Source organism: Nerophis lumbriciformis, linkage group LG34 (genome assembly GCF_033978685.3).
Source record: "Nerophis lumbriciformis linkage group LG34, RoL_Nlum_v2.1, whole genome shotgun sequence".
In the NCBI taxonomy this organism is placed as follows: domain Eukaryota; kingdom Metazoa; phylum Chordata; class Actinopteri; order Syngnathiformes; family Syngnathidae; genus Nerophis; species Nerophis lumbriciformis.
This window is the reverse complement of record NC_084581.2, coordinates 1,616,650-1,638,879: the sequence shown is the minus strand read 5'-3', so window position 1 is coordinate 1,638,879 and position 22,230 is coordinate 1,616,650. Positions and strand designations below refer to the sequence as shown.

At 42.1% G+C, this 22,230-nt stretch overlaps 1 protein-coding gene across 1 annotated transcript in view; it reads right to left on the bottom strand.

Moving 5' to 3' along the window:
* LOC133576131 (uncharacterized) overlaps positions 1-18,389 on the bottom strand; it is a 180,018-nt gene extending 161,629 nt beyond the window's left edge. The window contains exons 1-2 of the mRNA XM_072912202.1: positions 18,332-18,389; positions 18,177-18,201 (exon numbers count right to left, since the gene is read on the bottom strand). Of these exons, the coding sequence (XP_072768303.1) occupies positions 18,177-18,201; positions 18,332-18,389 (83 nt within the window). The remainder of the gene's footprint in view (positions 1-18,176; positions 18,202-18,331) is intronic.
* Between the last annotated feature and the right edge of the window lie 3,841 nt (positions 18,390-22,230).

Here is a 22,230-nt window from a genome sequence, read left to right as displayed (position 1 = left end):
TCCGCACTATAAGGCGCACCTAAAAACCACAATTTTTCTCAAAAGCTGACAGTGCGCCTTATAACCCGGTGCGCTTTATTACGATTCATTTTCATAAAGTTTCGGTCTCGCAACTTCGGTAAACAGCCGCCATCTTTTTTCCCGGTAGAACAGGAAGCGCTTCTTCTTCTACGCAAGCAACCGCCAAGGAAAGCACCCGCCCCCATAGAACAGGAAGCGCTTCACCCGCCCCCGGAAGAAGAAGAAAAAACGCGCGGATATCACCGTACGTTTCATTTCCTGTTTACATCTGTAAAGACCACAAAATGGCTCCTACTACGCGACAAGGATCCGGTTCATAAAAAGACGCAATCTCTCCATCCTGTGAACCGCACTGTGGAACGGGAGCACGTACGGTGAATATTCGCACCACAGGGAATGAGAAGTCATCCTTCACTGTGGTTCTAGCTTGCCATGCTAACTTCCACCCATGGTGATATTCAAAAGGAAGACCTTGCCAAAAGAGACCTTTCCAGCCGGCGTCATCATAAAAGCTAACTCGAAGGGATGGATGGATGAAGAAAAGATGAGCGAGTGGTTAAGGGAAGTTTACGCGAAGAGGCCGGGTGGCTTTTTTCACACAGCTCCGAAGGCGAACACACCTTCACTAAGACGGGCAGACAGCGCCGGACGACATACGCCAACATCTGCCAGTGGATCGTAAATGCCTGGGCAGATAGTTTCGGTCACAACTGTGGTCCGAGCTTTCCGGAAGGCAGGATTCACAGAACTGCTGCACAACAACAGCGACACTGAATCCGATGACTTCGACGAGGCGGAGCCGGCCATTTTTGGATCCCACGCTTGCGCAACTTTTCAATTCGGACACCGAAGACGAAGAATTCGAAGGATTTACGAATGAAGAATAACTTCAGAAGGTGAGCGCTATGTTTATTTTGTGTGTTGTGACATTAACGTTCGAGCAACATTATGTTGCTATTTATTGCTCTACACCATTTTGAATTTTACTATGTTTGTGATTGCACATTTGCGTACATTTTGGGACAGAGTTGTTAGAACGCTGGTTTTCAATATATTATTAAAGTTTGACTGAACTATCTGACTGTTTTTTTGACATTCACTTTAGCGCAGCGTTTTTTTGACATTCACTTTAGCGCAGCGTAGGCGCGGCTTATAGTCCGGGGCGGCTTATTGGTGGACAAAATTATGAAATATGTAATTCATAGAAGGTGCGGCTAATAATCCGGTGCGCCTTATAGTGCGGAAAATACGGTATACTACGGTGCGACTTATACTCCGAAAAATGCAGTACTCTGTTTTCTCCCCTCGTTTTTGTCGTGGGCTATGAGCTTGTCCGGTAAAATAACCGGGGATTTAGGAGTACATTTTACAACAACTCACAGGTGAATTTGAATTTTGATTCAGTTCAAACCAATTAGTGCAATACATTCTTTGGTAAATAAATGAGTATAAAACCTTTTCAAAACAGATTACAGGGTTAGGGTTACAGCCAATATTCTCCTTTGGCTGGTGACGCCTGGCTCACAAGTGCAGAAAATAAGCGCAGAGATTAACTAAAAACATATTTTTTTAAATTGATGCTTAAAATGTGTAATACATTTAGAATAAATAAGAATTGTTTGTTTTTTTCCAGCCTCCCTACTGGGGACTACTGACATCAGACACAAATACTGAAAACTTCACTCCGCACATACAACGTGAACATGAGTCTGTCCATTCACTAAATTGCAGTCAGTGAGATCCGAGGGCGCCCGTGGGCTGTGGGGAGGATCCTCCAGGTGATCGACTTGTCAGTCAAAGCATGCTAAATAATTGAGTGTGCAGTGGGCGGGCCGACTCGAGTTTCGCGGTTGATTCGGATTACGTATAGAAAGAAATAGAGGCGCATGTTTAAGCACACTCAGCAGATCTCTGAGGGGGCGTCCAAACTCTCCTAACAATCGAGCGAGGCTTGAGAACAAGTTCATCCCTGCAACTGCACACGGTTGCGTTGATGCTATGCCGGCTGCATGGGTAGAATTTCACACCATTGTGTCCAACAGCTACTGTTTATTTTTGAGGGCATCATGGGAATGCCTTTTCCACCGTGACTGAATGAGTGACTGCACTTGGCTGATGATTTAAACATACTTCCTTCATGCTGGGGATTTATGGACACAGGAACACAAGAACACAGGAACAGGGAGTTTTTTGTTTATCATTTTCCATTCAGTGCAACAGTGATGTAAGGAAAGCCTTTGTGTCCTTAAACATACGCCTCAGTCGCAGATTTATGTGCAGAATTGTGCCATTACTGCCATATTTAGCAATTTCCAAACTGATATTAATCTCATTGTGTTTATTCTTGTGGTTGCAGAATACAAACTTTTACAGTCTAGTCCTTTGACAGCATGGCTGATGTTACACAGCTGGCTGCCATTGAGGAGACACCTGACGCCGCTGCTGATGGATGCACAAGTGTAATGTGACAGCTCCCTCCTTTCATTCCACATCCGCCCATTTCATCTGGACACACACTGATAACACACTGAGAACACACATCCTTCATGTACACTTTTAGGAGGATTCACATGTCAAGTACTCATCACAATTAAAGTGCTGGTCAAGTTCCATTGGGAGAATATTAGCTTATTTTCCCTCCTTTGGACAGACAATGTCATGTTGTTTGCCAACATCGACAAGAAGTCCTGGAATCGAGTCTAAGCAAAGTGAGCCCATATCAGACACATGTTTTATCAGCTGCTGTTTGGATTCTGGAATAAAAACACTGTCTTATATGTTGTAGTCCAGTAGAACATAATATCAACTAACTCTAAATGACCTGGAAATGACAGAAGAAATATGAATGCCATAATAAAGACAATATAAAATACATGGGCTTGGCATCTTTTTGTGTGGAGCTTGCATGTTCTTCCCGTGACTGCGTGGGTTCCCTTAAGTGTACTCCGGCTTCCTTCCACCTCCAAAGACATGCACCTGGGGATAGGTTGATTGGCAACACTACATTGGCCCTAGTGTGTGAATGTGAGTGTGAATGTTGTCTGTCTATCTGTGTTGGCCCTGTGATGAGGTGGCGACTTGTCCAGGGTGTACCCTGTCTTGCACCTTTATGTAGCTGGGATAGGCTCCAGCCACCTCAGTGACCCCAAGAGGGACAAGCGTTAGAAAATGGATGGCTAGATGGATGGGTTCCAGGGTAATACTGAAGCCATACACCAAAGTCCTTTGATCTTTTTCTAGTGCATCCTAATCCTGATCCAAATTCACGGTTTAGAGTTCAATTCTAGATCCAGATCACGATCAAAAGTTCATCAAGTGTATTTCAGAAAGCAGGTTAAGGTTAGGGGTAATTCAGAGTTTTACGTTTCAAAAAAGAGATGTAAGTCAAACTTGGAGTTTTTTTTTAACAAACGCTGACTTTTTCTGTCTCCCCACTCCTGATAAACGTGAACCAACCTGCAGACATGATGTGTGCTCATTTCTAACCAGATGTTAAAACTAAATCACTTCCCAAAGATTCATGTTGGGAGAGTATTTTGAGGTCATGATTGGTTAGCTAAATCAGTATATACAATTAACTTGTTAGCCAATATAATTAATGTATTAATTTGTAAAAAAAAAAATATAACAAAAATATGTGCTGTATTCTTTCAGCAAAATAATACGATATATATTTTCTTTACTTTGATTTCAGACATTTAATCTGTCTTGGTCATAATTAAATTCTATATTTATTTATTTTTTATTAAAAAGTAAAATAATTTTGCAAATCGTAGAATTATGGCTGCGGTGATCATGTCTTTTTATTGTGGTCTTAACTCAAAGTCAATATACTCATTATGACTGAAGCAACTAATTTCAGGGGCACCATGTATTAAGATTTGGGTGGCTTTTCTACAAAAAATCCAGAAAACATTGTACAAAAGAAAAAAAGTCAGATGTACTAAAGTGTGCGCACGCACAAATCCAAGCACATTTCTTTGTTATATTGCAATCAACGTGGAATTGACCGCAAACAATTGCATAACTAGGCACGCCCAAACCAAACTCAGGCCACGCCCCCTTATACATATGCTAATTATATTAAAAGTAACTGTGCCTGGGATCTGCAAGTTCTGCCCAATCACAATTGAGTAGGAAGTGCTTTTTTGTTGTGATTCCAGAAAAGATAGTGGCTGCAATGATACGTAAAACTTCACAAGAGGTGAGTGACTCTGATAACCCCCAAAATTAATATAATTTGTGTAATTTACAACAAAATGTGTTCATACAGTATCCTGTTCACAGACAGATTGAAGTGTTTGTAATGAGATATTTGGTTTGCAATCTTTTTAATTTAAACATGCCAGCGCTATCGAAAAGGAACCAAACGACTTTGACTATGGTTTGATTACTCAATTTATTATTAGAACAAAGGAAAAATTATTGCGGTAGTAGCAGCACGTTACACAAAGGCGGGTGCTTCCTCCGGTGCCATTAATGTGCCGCAACCACCGGCTGCTACTTTGGCAAAATGATCCCCTAGATAAATTAATATTGATATGAATATGAAGCAATAAAGTACCATTAGAGTGGAAAAACAAGTTGCCTCTATTTTGAAGCTATTATCATTTATATCTGATATATGACACCAAAAGACTTTCAAAGATGGCGGGTAAATAGAGATGATCAAAATAGTATCAACCTCACAGAGATTCCCGAGCCAATTTGAGAAATAATGACGAAGCCGGTCACGTGACGTCGCGCTTGGATCCACAGAGCCCTTCCCCATCAGCAACAATGCTAATCAAGCAGACTTTCTGAGAGCCAACAATTATTACTTTTGGAAAAAATATGATCCAGGGCCTTATCTTTTTGAGGCCGAACACAAAAAGGATGAGCACTAAGTTTTAGAAGTCAAGTGATGGATGCAGTTTCGTTGTGACACAAAAGCATCCACAGAATTGCTAGGTGCTAAACATACAAACTAACCATAACAAACCAAACTAAAACAAACTCTTACTGTAATATTTCCACTCTCGCTGGGATGCAGACCAACGGGACGCTCACATAATTCCGTTTAAATGAAGAATTACAGTCCTCACGAAAGATTAAAAAAAAAGTTCCTGCAGGAAGCGTCTTTTGGGGTCTATTTCGCCATCTCAAAGACGTGAAAAGTTAAAAAGTTAAAGTACCAATGATTGTCACACACACTAAGTGTGGTGAAATTTGTCCTCTGCATTTGACCCATCCCCTTTGATCACCCCCTGGGAGGTGAGGGGAGCAGGGGGCAGCAGCGGTGCCGCGCCCGGGAATCATTTTTGGTGATTTAACCCCCAATTCTTGATGCTGAGTGCCAAGCAGGGAGGTAATGGGTCCCATTTTTTCTAGTCTTTGGTATGACTCGGCCGGGGTTTGAACTCACAACCTACCGATCTCAGGGCGGACACTCTAACCACTAGGCCACTGAGTAGGTGTCTACCAGCTTGCCGGTCCATGGCCATATTTGTCTGCTACCAGGTGTGAGATGCATGAATTATAATCTAGAGTTAACTTTTAGCAAGTTTGAGACAAATCAAAAGCAGCTATCTGCTCAGTGTGTGAACAATAGCAACGTAAGCAAGCATTAGCTCACTGCTATCAATGTGCGGCTAAAATAGTTTGTCTGCGTTGGCACTTATTATAGCAATATCATTCATATTTGGTTAATTTTCCGGTCACGATATGTAAATAGAGCATAGTTAGTGCTTTCTGGATGTTTTTAGAGAGAGTATAATGAGCGCAACAGAGGACCCTCGATCTGTTGACTCAATTGTTAGCTAGTTATTTACGATTTCGAATGCATTAAAGCCAAGTATGTGTTCCTGTCTTACATAAGGATTGTGAATGAGAAACACCACATCTCTTTCCATTTTGTGCGTATTTCCAGTATAACTGATCTAATACTTTGGTTATAGTGCAGAAGCGTTATTACTGTGATGTCAATCTCCAAAAATAGACAAAGGTATTCAGAGTAGAATATTCAGAATGGCCGACTGAATTTGTGGCATTTTGTGATGTGTGATGCTTCACAGTGTCTTGGCTGAATGAGCATGTATTGGACACCTCTGTCTCCTGAGACGCATCCTCGCTCATCCATACGTACTGGACACTGGACGAGAGTTAGTGGGCGGCCGAGGGTGGAGTCGGCTCTCTTGGTTGCTTTGTTGGGTCTACTCCTGTCTCTGGCCATGCTCACCCCATCCCAGCAGACGATGGCGTGGAACACCGCAGAGGCCACCACAGTGTATACGGGTGTTAAAATGATGTTTTAGTTTGGTTGCTTGTCTATGCATGGTGCAATCGTGTGTGTGCAATATACATCATTGGTTAATAATTTTTTTTTTTTTTTGTAGTACTTTTGTAGCTGTATGTAGAAATGGCACTGCTGGAGTGGCAGCTGGTTGCATCAGCTCTTCTCATTTAATGTATTTTAATCTCCTTTGTTCTTCGACGTTTCCCTCTTACACACATGTTTATGTGTGCTATGTCTATGAGGTTTTTTTTCTTCCTTGGCCTCAGTCTGGTCCCCCTCTCCAGGGGTCCAGGCTTTGACTGATTTTTTTTTTTTTCTCATCTCAGGATAAATAAACTCAGACATCAGGTTTTAACTCTGATTATTTTATACCTCCTCATGTCTGTCTTCACACAAACAAAACATCAAAACAGAAAATGGTCCACATCAGCTATAAAACAACACAATATGATTGTAACGTTATAAGTAGGAGTGTCTCGGTGTAAATGTTTCACTTTCAATTCTAACAAAGCTGCAAAAAGATTCAAAATAAAAGTGATTTTTCCAAACAAGCAAACATCCAAAGAGGCGCAGTGTTTTTACACCCGATGCTGCAACAACCATTGGTTGGCTGTCACCAGGGGCCTGTTGGGTTGGGGGTGAGGAGGGGGATGTTGGGCCCACCTGCTCCACTTCACACACTTGTCACACTTTAGGGGATCGCATCTCATAATTATTGTCACCGACACGTTTGTTGCCATCAAACGCCACACGGCGTGGTGAGTTGTCGGTGGGTTTCCGGGTAGCCCCGCTGTTGCCATGGCCACCATCACTCAGCAGACTTCCAAGGATGGGAAGAAGGCAAGTGATTGGCTGTCGGAGGATTTTGACCAACAGATACTGTTGTTATGCAACTAAAGCATGGCAATGTTTGCTAAAGACGACTTGTTACTGGATGCAAGTCAGCAAAACAGGATGGGGGGTGGGGAGGCTGGAGTTGGGTATTTATTACCTCATTTGTTATGAATTCTAAAAATGTGCCACCTAATGTGATCTGTCTAAGCATGAGGGGGGCCAGCGGGGGTGCAAAAACGTCCACTTTGACATGTGAAAGTGAGGAATGAAGACAACAATAAATGAAAATAAGGAGAAGTCCAGCTCTTGATAAACTAAACATCATATCTTCATGGTCAAACACGTATTTAGTAGGATTTTGTACAAAAATGTAAGCATATTACGTTGCATAACATTTTCAAACTGTTTGTGAATTTTTTTAAATATTTCAATCAAACATTAAATGTAATTTGATGTATGCTTTGTTTTAAAACAAAGTTGTAATAAATAAATTATTGTGTAGTGCAAAATAACAAATTTAACATTAAAACTAGTGCAGTGAAATAAATGTTTTTTTAATCAGATTAAAAACACTTGTGAATCCAGATGAATCGCAGTACATGTATTGCTTTCATAATTTGAAATAACTATTAAAAATGCTGATATCAGACCAACTTCAATATCGGATCAGGACCTTTAACGTTACTAGTACCTAACATTGTTATTTCTTAGCTTTTCTCGTTACGACTGATGCGTTCAATGCTGCTAAGATTGTGCACTTAACCGCGATACCATTCAATTTTTGTACAAAACTAATTCAAGTCAAGAGGAACCTAAAACCTTGTTTCCTTCCAGCCAGAGTCGTAACTAGGATTTGACAAATATCGGGGTCAAAAATTGGTGGTCCGAGAGAAGCTCTAAAGAGTTGAAATCATGGGTATCCCAGCACCATATAAATAATATTACCTCGAGCAACACAGTGAATTTACAGAATAACAAAAGCTTTCATAGATGTAGAACTATGACCTAACATCTTTGACAATCAGCATGATTTTGTAGCAGTACACTTTTTTTTTCTTAATATGCTAAAGTTTAGCGTATTAAACAATATTAACATACATTTTAAAACTTTACTACAGTTTCAACTACAACAGGGAAATGATCCCAAGACCTTCTGCTTTGCAACACAAGTGCTAATGACGTGCACCATGAGCCACCTGAAGTCCAAGGAGGAAATGTGTCCTCATATTTTTATCAGTGACAGAGCATGACGTGGCCAGAAATAAGTTTGGAGTAAAATGTCATATGAAGCGCCTCGTCATTCAATAATTTACATTTGACATGTACTTCTTCACACAAAACAGCCCTTCTCACGGATCGTGAAGGCCTTTGCACAGTGTGTGTTCTGCATTTAGGGTGGAGTGGGCTTGATCTCTGTAAACAGAACCTGACTGACATGACAACAGTGTTATTACAACAGTGTTTTAATATCAATTTATTTCTGGTGAAACCAACATTGCAGTAGGTAACACTGTATTTTTGCCTCATTCCTGTGAGAATCCTGGGTGTGACTGAAGCATTAAAGGGGAACATTATCACCAGACCTATGTAAGCGTCAATATATACCTTGATGTTGCAGAAAAAAGACCATATATTTTTTCAACCGATTTCCGAACTCTAAATGGGTGAATTTTGGCAAATTAAACGCCTTTCTATTATTCGCTCTCGGAGCGATGACGTCACAACGTGACGTCACACCGGGAAGCAAACCACCATTTTCTCAAACACATTACAAACACCGAGTCAAATCAGCTCTGTTATTTTCCGTTTTTTCGACTGTTTTCCGTACCTTGGAGACATCATGCCTCGTCGGTGTGTTGTCGGAGGGTGTAACAACACGAACAGGGACGGATTCAAGTTGCACCAGTGACCCAAAGATGCGAAAGTGGCAAGAAATTGGACGTTTGTTCCGCACACTTTACCGACGAAAGCTATGCTACGACAGAGATTGCAAGAATGTGTGGATATCCTGCGACACTCAAAGCAGATGCATTTCCAACTGGACTGGACAGATCAGCTTTCAGGAAAAGAGAACGGATGAGGGTATGTCTACAGAATATATTAATTGATGAAAATTGGGCTGTCTGCACTCTCAAAGTGCATGTTGTTGCCAAATGTATTTCATATGCTGTAAACCTAGTTCATAGTTGTTAGTTTCCTTTAATGCCAAACAAACACATACCAATCGTTGGTTAAAAGGCGATCGCCGAATTCGTCCTCGCTTTCTCCCGTGTCGCTGGCTGTCGTGTCGTTTTTGTCGGTTTCACTTGCATACGGTTCAAACCGATATGGCTCAATAGCTTCAGTTTCTTCTTCAATTTCGTTTTCGCTACCTGCCTCCACACTACAACCATCCGTTTCAATACATGCGTAATCCGGCGCTGAAATCCGAGTCTGAATCCGAGCTAATGTCGCTATACCTTGCTGTTCTATCCACCATGTTTGTTTGTATTGGCATCACTGTGTGACGTCACAGGAAAATGGACGGGTGTATATAACGATGGTTAAAATCAGGCACTTTGAAGCTTTTTTTAGGGATATTGCGTGATGGGTAAAATTTTGAAAAAAACTTTGAAAAATAAAATAAGCCACTGGGAACTGATTTTTAATGGTTTTAACCCTTCTGAAATTGTGATAATGTTCCCCTTTAAGGAGTGAGGCCATTCAGGTCTACCTGCAGTGTGCTGAAACAACCACCAGGGAGCATTTGTGAGCAGATAATACCCTATCATCTGTTTCTCTTTTGGACTAAACAGGTCTTATCAGGTCGATAGTGCATTCTTCACTCACCCTTAAAGGGAAGGTTGAGGCAAAAAAAAACAGTAATTCCTACTGTATTTACGTCAGTATGGGGATAGGTTGATTGGCAACACTAAACCGGCCCTAGTATGTGAATGTGAGTGTGAATGTTGTCTGTGTTGGCCCTGTGATGAGGTGGCGACTTGATAGATAGGCTCCAGCAGCCCCCGCGACCTCAAAAGGGACAAGCGGTAGAAAATGGATGGATGGATGGATAGATTATTTAATGTTAATGTTATGTTGACAGCACATTTCAGATCGGATGATGTTTAAAGAGGTCATTATGAAAAACATGACGACAGATGTATTTTTTTAATGTATTCTAAATATTACATAAATCCATTCAAAAGTCTGCTTACAATGGAGGCCATGGGATTCACTCTATTCCGCTTAAAAAACATCCTAAAACCTCAATTAAGGTTTTATTTACATGACTCATAATCCTGGGGGTGGAACCAAGCGTCTTTTCGTGTCGTTCTCGCCATTTGCGGGTCTAAATTCACCGTCGAAGTGTACCAACTTGTCGGATTACATCTTCAGACTTCTTCTGTCCAGGTGAGATGCATGAGTTTTGATCTATAATAAACTTTCACAAGGAAATGAACCAAAGAAGCCCCTTACCACTTGATGATGTCAACATTGGTGTGCATGCTAGTAATCACGGCGCCGCTATAAAAAGTTTGTCTGCATTAGTGCTTATAATAACAATATCACTTATCAAATTAATATTCTAGTCACGAAATGTAAATTAAGTACCGTATTTTCCGCACTATAAGGCGCACCGGATTATTAGCCGCACCTTCTATGAATTACATATTTCATAATTTTGTCCACCAATAAGCCGCCCCGGACTATAAGCCGCGCCTACGCTGCGCTAAAGTGAATGTCAAAAAAACGCTGCGCTAAAGTGAATGTCAAAAAAACGCTGCGCTAAAGTGAATGTCAAAAAAACAGTCAGATAGTTCAGTCAAACTTTAATAATATATTGAAAACCAGCGTTCTAACAACTCTGTCCCAAAATGTACGCAAATGTGCAATCACAAACATAGTAAAATTCAAAATGGTGTAGAGCAATAAATAGCAACATAATGTTGCTCGAACGTTAATGTCACAACACACAAAATAAACATAGCGCTCACCTTCTGAAGTTATTCTTCATTCGTAAATCCTTCGAATTCTTCGTCTTCGGTGTCCGAATTGAAAAGTTGCGCAAGCGTGGGATCCAAAAATGGCCGGCTCCGCCTCGTCGAAGTCATCGGATTCAGTGTCGCTGTTGTTGTGCAGCAGTTCTGTGAATCCTGCCTTCCGGAAAGCTCGGACCACAGTTGTGACCGAAACTATCTGCCCAGGCATTTACGATCCACTGGCAGATGTTGGCGTATGTCGACCGGCGCTATCTGCCCGTCTTAGTGAAGGTGTGTTCGCCTTCGGAGCTGTGTGAAAAAAGCCACCCGGCCTCTTCGCGTAAACTTCCCTTAACCACTCGCTCATCTTTTCTTCATCCATCCATCCCTTCGAGTTAGCTTTTATGATGACGCCGGCTGGAAAGGTCTCTTTTGGCAAGGTCTTCCTTTTGAATATCATCATGGGTGGAAGTTAGCATGGCAAGCTAGAACCACAGTGAAGGATGACTTCTCATTCCCTGTGGTGCGAATATTCACCGTACGTGCTCCCGTTCCACAGTGCGGTTCACAGGAATATCAGCTGTGAAATACGGTAGTAATCCGTGTGCGGATGGAGAGATTGCGTCTTTTTATGAACCGGATCGCTTAGTAGGAGCCATTTTGTGGTCTTTACAGATGTAAACAGGAAATGAAACGTACGGTGATATCCGCGCGTTTTTTCTTCTTCTTCCGGGGGCGGGTGAAGCGCTTCCTGTTCTATGGGGGCGGGTGCTTTCCTTGGCGGTTGCTTGCGTAGAAGAAGAAGCGCTTCCTGTTCTACCGGGAAAAAAGATGGCGGCTGTTTACCGAAGTTGCGAGACCGAAACTTTATGAAAATGAATCGTAATAAAGCGCACCGGGTTATAAGGCGCACTGTCAGCTTTTGAGAAAAATTGTGGTTTTTAGGTGCGCCTTATAGTGCGGAAAATACGGTATTGTTGGGTTTTTTTATTGGGTTTTATGGGTGGAATAGAGGACCTCCCATTGGTTCCGATGTAAGCAAACTTTTATTTACGTTCATTTTATATTTAGAGTAATACATCTGTCGTCAAGCCTTTCATATTGATTGTGAATTATAGGCATAATTTAAAAAAAAAAGTGAAGTTCCCCTTTAAAGGCCTACTGAAACCCACTACTACTGACCACGCAGTCTGATAGTTTATATATCAATGATGAAATCTTAACATTGCAACACATGCCAATTACTAAAGTGCAATTTTAAATTTCACGCGAAATATCCTGCTGAAAACGTCTCGGTATGATGACGTCAGCGCGTGACGTCACGGATTGTGGAGGACATTTTGGGACAGCATGGTGGCCAGCTATTAAGTCGTCTGTTTTCATCGCAAAATACCACGGTATTCTGGACATCTGTGTTGGTGAATCTTTTGCAATTTGTTCAATGAACAATGGAGACAGCAAAGAAGAAAGCTGTAGGTGGGGAGCGGTGTATTGCGGCCGACTTCAGCAACACAAACACGGCCGGTGTTTCATTGATTACATTCCCGGAAGATGACAGTCAAGCTTTACCATTGGCCTGTGGAGAACTGGGACAACAGAGACTCTTACCAGGAGGACTTTGAGTTGGATACGCAGACACGGTACCGTGAGTACGCATGCAGCTGCGGCTTCCAAACATTTGATCGCTTGCCCGTATGTGCGTGCCGCTATGTGCATGTCACGTACGTAACTTTGGGGACTTTGGGGAAATATATGTGCTGTATGAACTTTGGGGAGGTGAACGGTACTTTGGGCTGTGGGATTGAGTGTGTTGTGCAGGTGTTTGAGTTGTATTGGCGGGTTATATGGACAAGAGAGGGGAGGTGTTTGTTATGCGGTATTAATTTGTGGCATATTAAATATAAGCCTGGTTGTGTTGTGGCTAATAGAGTATATATATGTCTTGTGTTTATTTACTGTTTTAGTCATTCCCAGCTGAATATCAGGTCCCACCCGCCTCTCACAGCATCTTCCCTATCTGAATCGCTCCCACTTCCCCCTAGTCCTTCACTCTCACTTTCCTCATCCACAAATCTTTCATCCTCGCTCAAATTAATGGGGAAATCGTCGCTTTCTCGGTCCGAATCGCTCTCGCTGCTGGTGACCATGATTGTAAACAATGTGCAGATGTGAGGAGCTCCACAACCTGTGACGTCACGCTACTCGTCTGCTACTTCCGGTACAGGCAAGGCTTTTTTATCAGCGACCAAAAGTTGCGAACTTTATCGTCGATGTTCTCTACTAAATGCTTTCAGCAAAAATATGGCAATATCGTGAAATGATCAAGTATGACACATAGAATGGACCTGCTATCCCCGTTTAAATAAGAAAATCGCATTTCAGTAGGCCTTAAAAGTAAAAATGGACTTCATTGCGTTACGTTGTCTGACCAAAGATTGTATATATTGAGAGATAATAATAATAATAATAATAACTGGGATTTATATAGCGCTTTTCTAAGTACCCAAAGTCGCTTTTACATGTAGAACCCATCAATCATTCACACCTGGTGGTGGTAAGCTACTTTCATAGCCACAGCTGCCCTGGGGTAGACTGACGGAAGCATGGCTGCAATTTGCGCCAACGGCCCCTCCGACCACCACCTATCATTCATCATACAATTCACCGGTGTGAGTGGCACCGGGGGCAAAGGGTGAAGTGTCCCGCCCAAGGACACAACGGCAGCGATTTTTTTTTTGGATGGTAAGAGGCGGGGAGCGAACCTGCAACCCTCAGGTTTCTGGCACGGTTGCTCTACCCACTACGCCATGCCGCCCCTAGATGATGAGCTACCGCATGTACAGCACACACAATGTCCTACACTAAAGTACCAACCACATGACCTCGGTGTCTTAACCCACCGTCCCCCTCCTCTTCCTGCACTTGTAAGATTTTTGTGACCTCCCCCAAGCAAAAACCACCACAGCAAAAAAGTCTATCAGACCAATTTTGAGGCCATCAAAGCAAAAGAAACGCAACACTGCTCAATCACTAAGTACAAACTCGCTGCTCAGTCCAGATACCAAAACCAAAGTAGTGCAGAGCGGAACTCTTTTATCTATGGAACTCACATATAGTGTACTGGGGGGAGGGGGACGCTCAGTAATGGGGACCAGAGGTCTGCTTATACGTGATGCCAGACCACCAATAACTGATCCAGGAAGTAGGAGGTGGGGGCAGGGGGTCATTATGAGCCGCTCTAATCGTACAATAACACTTTCACTTTTAAGAAGAAGCCAAAGTTCACCGATGTGTCTGCGGGACATCAGCAAGACGTCCATGTGAAAGACGGGAAAATCGACTGGATGCTAGAGAGGATTAAAGACATTTATGGTGAGGTGTCTCTGTTTGTAACTTGCTTTGTTAGGTAACTTGATCAAAGACCAAATGCACGATGTAGTAAAACACATTTACATCTATGTTTAGGGAGCTGTTTCTCATATTTTGGTTGCCTTACATGAGTCCTTTCCTTTATGATCTAGACCTCCCACAGATGCAATTTTGAGCCAAATCAATTAAAGAATGAATCAATACGGTAGCAATTTTTGGTATTTTTGTGTGTGTTCATGTTGTGAACACAAAACAAAAATTGCTCAAATTGCAACTTGCTCAGTTTTCAAAGCAACAAACATAACAAAAACAACATTGGCTAGCTTGTGTTACCATAAGTGGTTAAACACAACACATTTGTTTTACAAATGTTCATATTTTTCACAATTATTAAGTTTATGTGATTAAAAATGTTACCGGCCAGGATAAAATAATTAGTGTCACTCACCCTGTCACGTGCACACTTACAAAAGCAGTCCAAGAGAAGCAACGAACAATTTGCAGTTGTTATGCTGAGATAGGCTCCAGCAACCCCCGCGACCCCGAAAGGGACAAGCGGTAGAAAATGGATGGATGGATGAATGATTGAATACACCTTCAATGACAGCTAATGGCAGCTATCTAAATCGCTATCGTTAGCTAACAACACCAAACACTAATGTGAGTCTACATGTTACATACGTAAGCAGTTACTAAGTAGTTATTATGTCCCATAAGTCATAAAAGGGCAGGGTATATTGTGTAAAATACATTGGAAAGTTAGCGCCCTCCAGGCATCTTTGTAAATGTTGCAAACAGCCTCTGTTTAACAGTGAGCTGATAATAATAAATGTTCTGTCCAGCTGTTATGTTTTGTTTTCTCATTTGCAAGTATATACAGTATATACTGTGCATGCAGTAGCAATTCCAAGACATTAGATGGCAGTAGTGGATATGTTACAGTGTTGCCTAGTCAGAAAGTAGTCTTTGCCATTCAGTTGAATGTTTTAGTCTTGTTTTTTGTTGAGTCCTATAAAGTGTTTAAACTGTAAGTATTATACTTATTACACACCAGCTGTTTGATTATAACGTGCATCTGTTGTAGTTTTCATTACCAACTTTGGTGTCATGGCCCATTGCCCAGGTCATGTTTTGTGATGTTTAGTTTGGTCAGATCTCCTTTGTTCAGTGTTCATTGTTGTTCTACGTTGTTGCCATGGACACTAATTATTCGCACCTGCCGCTGGTTAGTGGTCAGGACACTCACTTGCTCCTGATCACTAATCAGAGAGCTATTTATATTTTCCCCATTCTTCACTCAGTCTGGCAGTCTTGTTCGCCCTTGGCGACTGTTATGTTTGTTCTTAGCCCAGTTTGCGATTCAAGTTTTGTGCTACGATTTACGTTTGTTGAAGCAAGACTAAATACTGAAATACTTTTCCTACCTGCATGCTGCTCTCTGCCATTCCTTCCTGTATCTTGGGAACACGACCACCGCAAACATTTGGAGGTGTTGAAATTGTGGTAATGCTAATCGGTAGCATGTATATGACATATCCAATGGATATTAGCATCAAGCTACTGCATTTGGAAAAATTGAGATTTACTTTTAAGTAAGGCTGTCAAGTGATTATGTTTTTAAAATTAGATTAATCACACTCTTGAACTGTGATTAATCATGACTAATCACAGGTTATTATTTGCATGTATAAATAAAATTTGCTTAAGAAAATAACCCAATACTTGGATACAAATGCAATTTTATCGCTAGACGTTTTTTTAATGTTTTACTGAACTGCAAGTCATTGATTTGCTCATAACTTGGTGACAGTAAGTATAGTAAGAAATACATTTACAGGTGGAACATTTTCTCAAAACTCTGGTCAAACTCATTATCTTCACCCCTACCAATGTGGTGATTGCTTTAATTTTTTTTTTTTTTTGTGAAACAATACTATTTGACTCAAACTTTAATTTAAGTAAATGCATGTTTTAGAGGAATATGAATAGGCTACATGAGAACAACTTAAGTTTAATGCAAAGTTTAACAGATATCAAAATAAAGTGCACATATTTCTTAAATACAATTATATTCTGCTTAACTTCTGGTTGGTTGTTAGTCTTGCCTGTTGGACAAGAAAGCGGTCAAGGTTTCCACTGGTTTTTTTCGTCTCTGATATTTTTTTGACAACTACTAGCAGCATGCTGTTTAAGGTCACACAATCCACCATCATGGGTAATAGAAAAAACGTGCCGGCAAACCATGCAGTGCGCTTTGTAGACATAATTGTTCAGCTTTTCCAGCCACATATTTTCCTTTTCGTTTTTCTCCTTGAAGGAGAAAGCTTAGGTCGCTCCGTGTACACGTAGCATCGGTCTCGGCGTCATTCCTGTCAACCATTATTTTGTGTTCTCGTCTGCTTTGTGTTTTTCCAGTATCCTTGTCGCACACGCCAGTTCCTCAACCAATGAGATGAGCCAAATTCTGCGTTGTAATGGTTTTGTGTAAGGGTGCTGTTAGCTGTCATGCAATAATTCTATTGACATTACAAAGAATGTTTTGATTTACAGTGTAGTATGGGACAAAGTGCCTCCTTTTATAGATTGATAAGGGATGCATATTTTTGTTACTAAATATGGGACGAATCAGTTTTTCAAGGGACGCTTGGCAACCCTAGCCAGCATAGTTTGTTGTCCCCTGTTTGCTGTCCATGTAGCATTCATGCAAGCATTCATGTTCATGTTTCACTTTAAGATGCTATTTTAAACTTGATGTGCGCCAATGATAAGTAAGTTTGCCGAAGCAATACTAAACTAATTACAACTGTTTTATCTAAAGTTACGTCTGAGTTTCTTTTGAAGGGCGCAGAGCACATCGCTCTAACTATCATCACACTGACATGTAACGTGATCACTGCCTGTGCAATGTGTGCCGCACTCCAGCGGTCAAAACAATAACTGTGTTTATTTATTATTCATTTATGGTAATCCAATAATTGTTTTTATTAATCACAAGCTTTAACACGTTAACGTTGCCAGCCCTAATTTTGAGTGCTTTCTATCAGGCATGCTTGCTTTGTTGGAATGGAAAATAACAACGGCCGAGTCATCTATAAGTGCTTAAATGCTAGACGTGACATTACTTGCAACAAAAGTATTGAAATATGGCACCATAACTGAATTTAGTCAGTACCTATGAAAGAACTGATTTTGTTACCCATCCCTAACAGTGACTGTAAAATGTGGGTACAATTTGTAATTAGGGTTTCGGTGATTAGTCTACGTTGTCAGTGGAAACTAATAATGAAATCCACCGCTGACCAACACATTTGTCGATAATAGTCGGCGATGCCAGCGCTCATGTTTTTCTGGATGGAAACAAACTGAAACGGATCATGTTTTGTCTAGTTTTTGACTCCCTCAGTTCCCGTTTTGAGCACCCCTGGGTTTGTGTTGTGGTTGCCATGGGTGCAGACTGGTTTCACCTGCCTCTGATTAGTCTTTGACACGCTCACCTGCTAATCAGAGAGCTACTTATTCACGTTGTGCACCACACTCAGTCTGGTTTCCTTATTTGCTGTAAGCCACAGTTACATTGGATGAATTCTGGTTTCTATGCTTTTGTTTCCTGTGTTAAGTTTCGCCTTAGCTCCCCGTGTGATCGGCACATGTCTCTTTGTTTGTTTCCTGTACGTTTGTACTTTGTATGATTTATGGACATTAAATGAAATTCTTACCTGCGCGCTTCGTCCGGAGTTCCGGCTGCATCCCGGGAGAACGACCCACGCATAAAAATGCGACCCAACCGTGACACAAACATGCACAAGTTAGTATGATCAGAAAAAAACATTTTGAAACTTTTCATGCTGAACAGGTCAATGACACAAATTACCTGCCCAATTTGCAAAGGCAGTATGTCTGTGATGCAGGATCATTTCAAATGGAGACATGTCGGGGAAAAAAGACAGGCGGGAATATGACATTGATTGTTCAATTTAAAGCAAAATTGATGATCAAATGATAGATTTTTTTTTTTTACAGGAAGGAATCATTTGGAACGTTCTGCACCTCTGTTTCTCTGCCGGTGTCATATTTAGAAAAACGATGTTTGCATTGCTGAAGGTTTAGCGGAAGTTGGATGTAACTGAACTTTCCAAAGGCCAGGTCATGTTCTTCTGATTAACAAACTATCTGAGAGTGAATCAGCAGCACCTCTGCTGGTCGCAGCCAAGTAATGCACTCCCTTTCTGTGATGGAATATGACCGTTTGTGATAAAGATGGTCACACTTTGATTTTTTTAAATGTGGAAAAGTCGAACAATATATTGAATGAGCTAATCGTCATTTGGCAACACATTGCTGACCTTGTGAACTTGAACTTGACGCGCTCGTTGGCACGCAGCGTTTACCCCGACGTCTATTGTGGCTCAGTCTGTCATTAAGACGGCCCAAACAATGGCCAAGAATGAGTGGTGCCACAGTAAACAGGTCCTCGGTTAAAAAGGCCGCCATGTCCAGGGCAGTCCACAACCGGAGCCGTAAATCAAACAAATTTGCGACGTTGACGCTCATTCCCACACGCAGACGCCCTAAATCACGCCATGGAGGACGAATTGTGGCGAGTGAAAAAGCTGCCCATTGCTGTGACCTCACGGTGAAACCTTCTGCTACGACTAACACTCTTTTTTTATTTTAATAATTGAATTGAAGGTTTTTATAGTGGGTTTATTCCCAGACCTATTTGCCCAATTTAAGGAAAGTTTGTACAACCTTAAAAATGACTAAGTTTGCTAAATAAGGTGAAAAATGATACAGAACATATCTACAACCACAGTAATACAATTTAAGGTGAAATGAATACCTCTAACAGTGTCAATCAATTAAAACGTAGTATCCTATTTCTAAAAGCAGCATTGTTTTCTACAGGTCTTGTAAGCTTCTCTGAATGTGTCCAACTTGAAGAAAACCAGTCTTCTAGCCTCTATAAAGCATACTTGCCAACCTTGAGACCTCTGAATTCGGGAGATTTGGGGGGGGGCTTTGTTAAGGGGGAGGAGTATATTTATAGCTAGAATTCACTGAAATGAAAGTATTTCTTTTATATATATATATATATATATATATATATATATATATATAGTAGAGTAAACAGTAATGAAAACACAGTTCTACTAACTGTACTGTACTTGCTGCTTACTTTAAAATAAAAAAAAACAACACTTACCTTTCATTATTTGAGTAGCTTTTGTTCTGCCATTTGAGTACTGGCATAATCCCAGGAATGTAGGCTCATACGACTTCTTTGTTTGTCTTGTCTTTATTGCACAAGATGTAATTCAACCACACAACAGCTTCAATGTATGTCTATCCCTTTTCCCGGCAAAACTCGAACACCCACTTCCTATTAACAACGTCACTTCCCTATCTCTCCCGGAAGTCCCGCCCCCCAACCAAAGCCATTGGCTAACACCCCGTAGCCAGCCGCTACAGTATTAACGTGCCGGCTGGAATAAACACACGCTGAGAAATAGCTCCGTGCCTGCCTACTTTATGGGTTATAGATAAAGCTATGGATAACGGAGACATATATAATAGTCTCCTTTTCAGGTGAGAGACGACGCTAAAGGCAGTGCCTTTAAGGCACGCCACCAATATAGATGTCCGGCTGAAAATCGGGAGATTTTCGGGAGAATGGATGTCCCGGGAGATTTTCGGGAGAGGCACTGAAATTCGGGAGTCTCCCGGAAAATTCGGGAGGGTTGGCAAGTATGCTATAAAGTCACCTTTTCTATAACACATGTGTGAAGTAGGCAGACAGCAAGGTGGCCGTGGGACAAACATTGCATTATTGGCTTTATTTTAACAAAACATCTTACGGTACATTAAACATATGTTTCTTATTGCAAGTGTGTCCTTAAATAAAATAGTGAACATACAAGACAACTTGTCTTTTAGTAGTAAGTAAACAAACAAAGGCTCCTATTTTAGATGCTGACGTATGCAGTAACATATTGCGTCATTTTCCATTCTATTATTTTGTGAACATTATTAAGGACAAGTGGTAGAAAATGTATTATTAATCTACTTGTTCATTTACTGTTAATATCTGCTTACTTTCTCTCTTAACATGTTCTATCTACAATTATGTGTCATGTCTGTATTATCATGTTTTGTTTTAAGTCATGTTTTGTTTAGTTTCCGTCTTTCACTCCCTTGTCTTGTCACCATAGCAACTATTAGTTTTCACCTGTCACGTCACGCACCTGTTTCACGTCTTGAGTCACGCACCTGTTTTCGTTAATCATGTCTGTAGTATTTAAGTTCAGTGTTTTTCAGTTTGTTTTTCTGACGACCTCGCACCCCATACCACTCCACATTTATGCTCCGTCCATTGTTTCATGTCCATGTTCACGCTGCTCCTTTTTTGTCCAAGCCAAGTAAGTTTTTGTTCCATGTTATAATCTTTTTGTTTTTTCATAGTTTATTCTCCGCCACTGTGCGTGCTTTTCATTTGTACTTTTTGCTATAGTCTTTTGTTTTTTCATAGTTTATTCTCCGCCACTGTGCGCGCTTTCATTTATTCCTTTTTTGATATATTAAATAAATCATGTACCTCCATTCCCGTCTCGCCCGTGCCAATTTTCCGCTGCATCCTGGAAAAGCAAACACCCCGGACCAAGTCCTGACAGTAGGTCGTCAGCAGACCCGCTTTTCCGCACCTAAATTGGCCGAGTTGGACATTCAGGACGAAGCTTCTTGGGAGGTGCTGCGCGCCATGGAGGCAGAGACGCTGCGCTTTTCCCCCAGGGAGCGCAGGGGGATGATGTGGGGGAATGAAGGCAAGCTGGTGCCGATCGGCGCGTCGCTCCCGTCCCGGAAACGTCGCCAAGGACGGGGAAAAACTTCCTCGAGCCAGCAGGACACGCCGCTCCCACAAGCCCCGCCCCCTCCGGGCGGAAGCAAGCAGCAGTCTGCCCGGCTTCCCCATGATGACATCACAGACCAGGATTTTTGTTTCAATACTTTTTCTTTAAATCACCCGCCTCCAGCTAAAAACTCTAATGCCATGTCTTTGATAAAACATTATCAAAACATGTTTTTAGAAATCAGGTCTAGTCAGTCACAGCCATCCCAATTTCATGCCCCGCCCCCCAAGACTCATGCCCCGCCCCCTAAGACTCAAGTCCCGCCCCCGTCACAATTTTTTTCTTTTTTACCGCCCACACAACCCCAGGTGGGGGATAAAAAAACAAAACAATTTGGCCAAAATAAAGGGGACATTTCTGCCCTCCCCCGCCCACCCCTACAGAGAGTTCCAGACCGCAGGGAGCGCGTCTGGTATCCGCCCCTTGAGGGGGGGGCTGGGGTCGGGAGCTGTGTTGGTGGGGTGGCTCGGCATCACCATGCCAAGCCACAGCCTCCCTCACGGCCGCCACCACCAGTCTTCCGACCTGCCAAGCCGCAACCCCCAGCTAGGCCACCTCCACCTGCACCAAGGCTAGCACCTGTTGCCGCACCAGCTCCACCATGCCAAGTTCCTCGCCAAGCTCCGCTACCAGCTCCACGACGCCAAGCTCCGGTACCAGCTCCACGACGCCAAGCTCCGGTACCAGCTCCACGACGCCAAGTGCCGCCAGTCGCAGCTCCACGACGCCAAGTGCCGCCAGTCGCAGCTCCACGATGCCAAGTGCCGCCAATCGCAGCTCCACGACGCCAAGTGCCGCCAGTCGCAGCTCCACGACGCCAAGTGCCGCCAGTCGCAGCTCCACGACGCCAAGTGCCGCCAGTCGC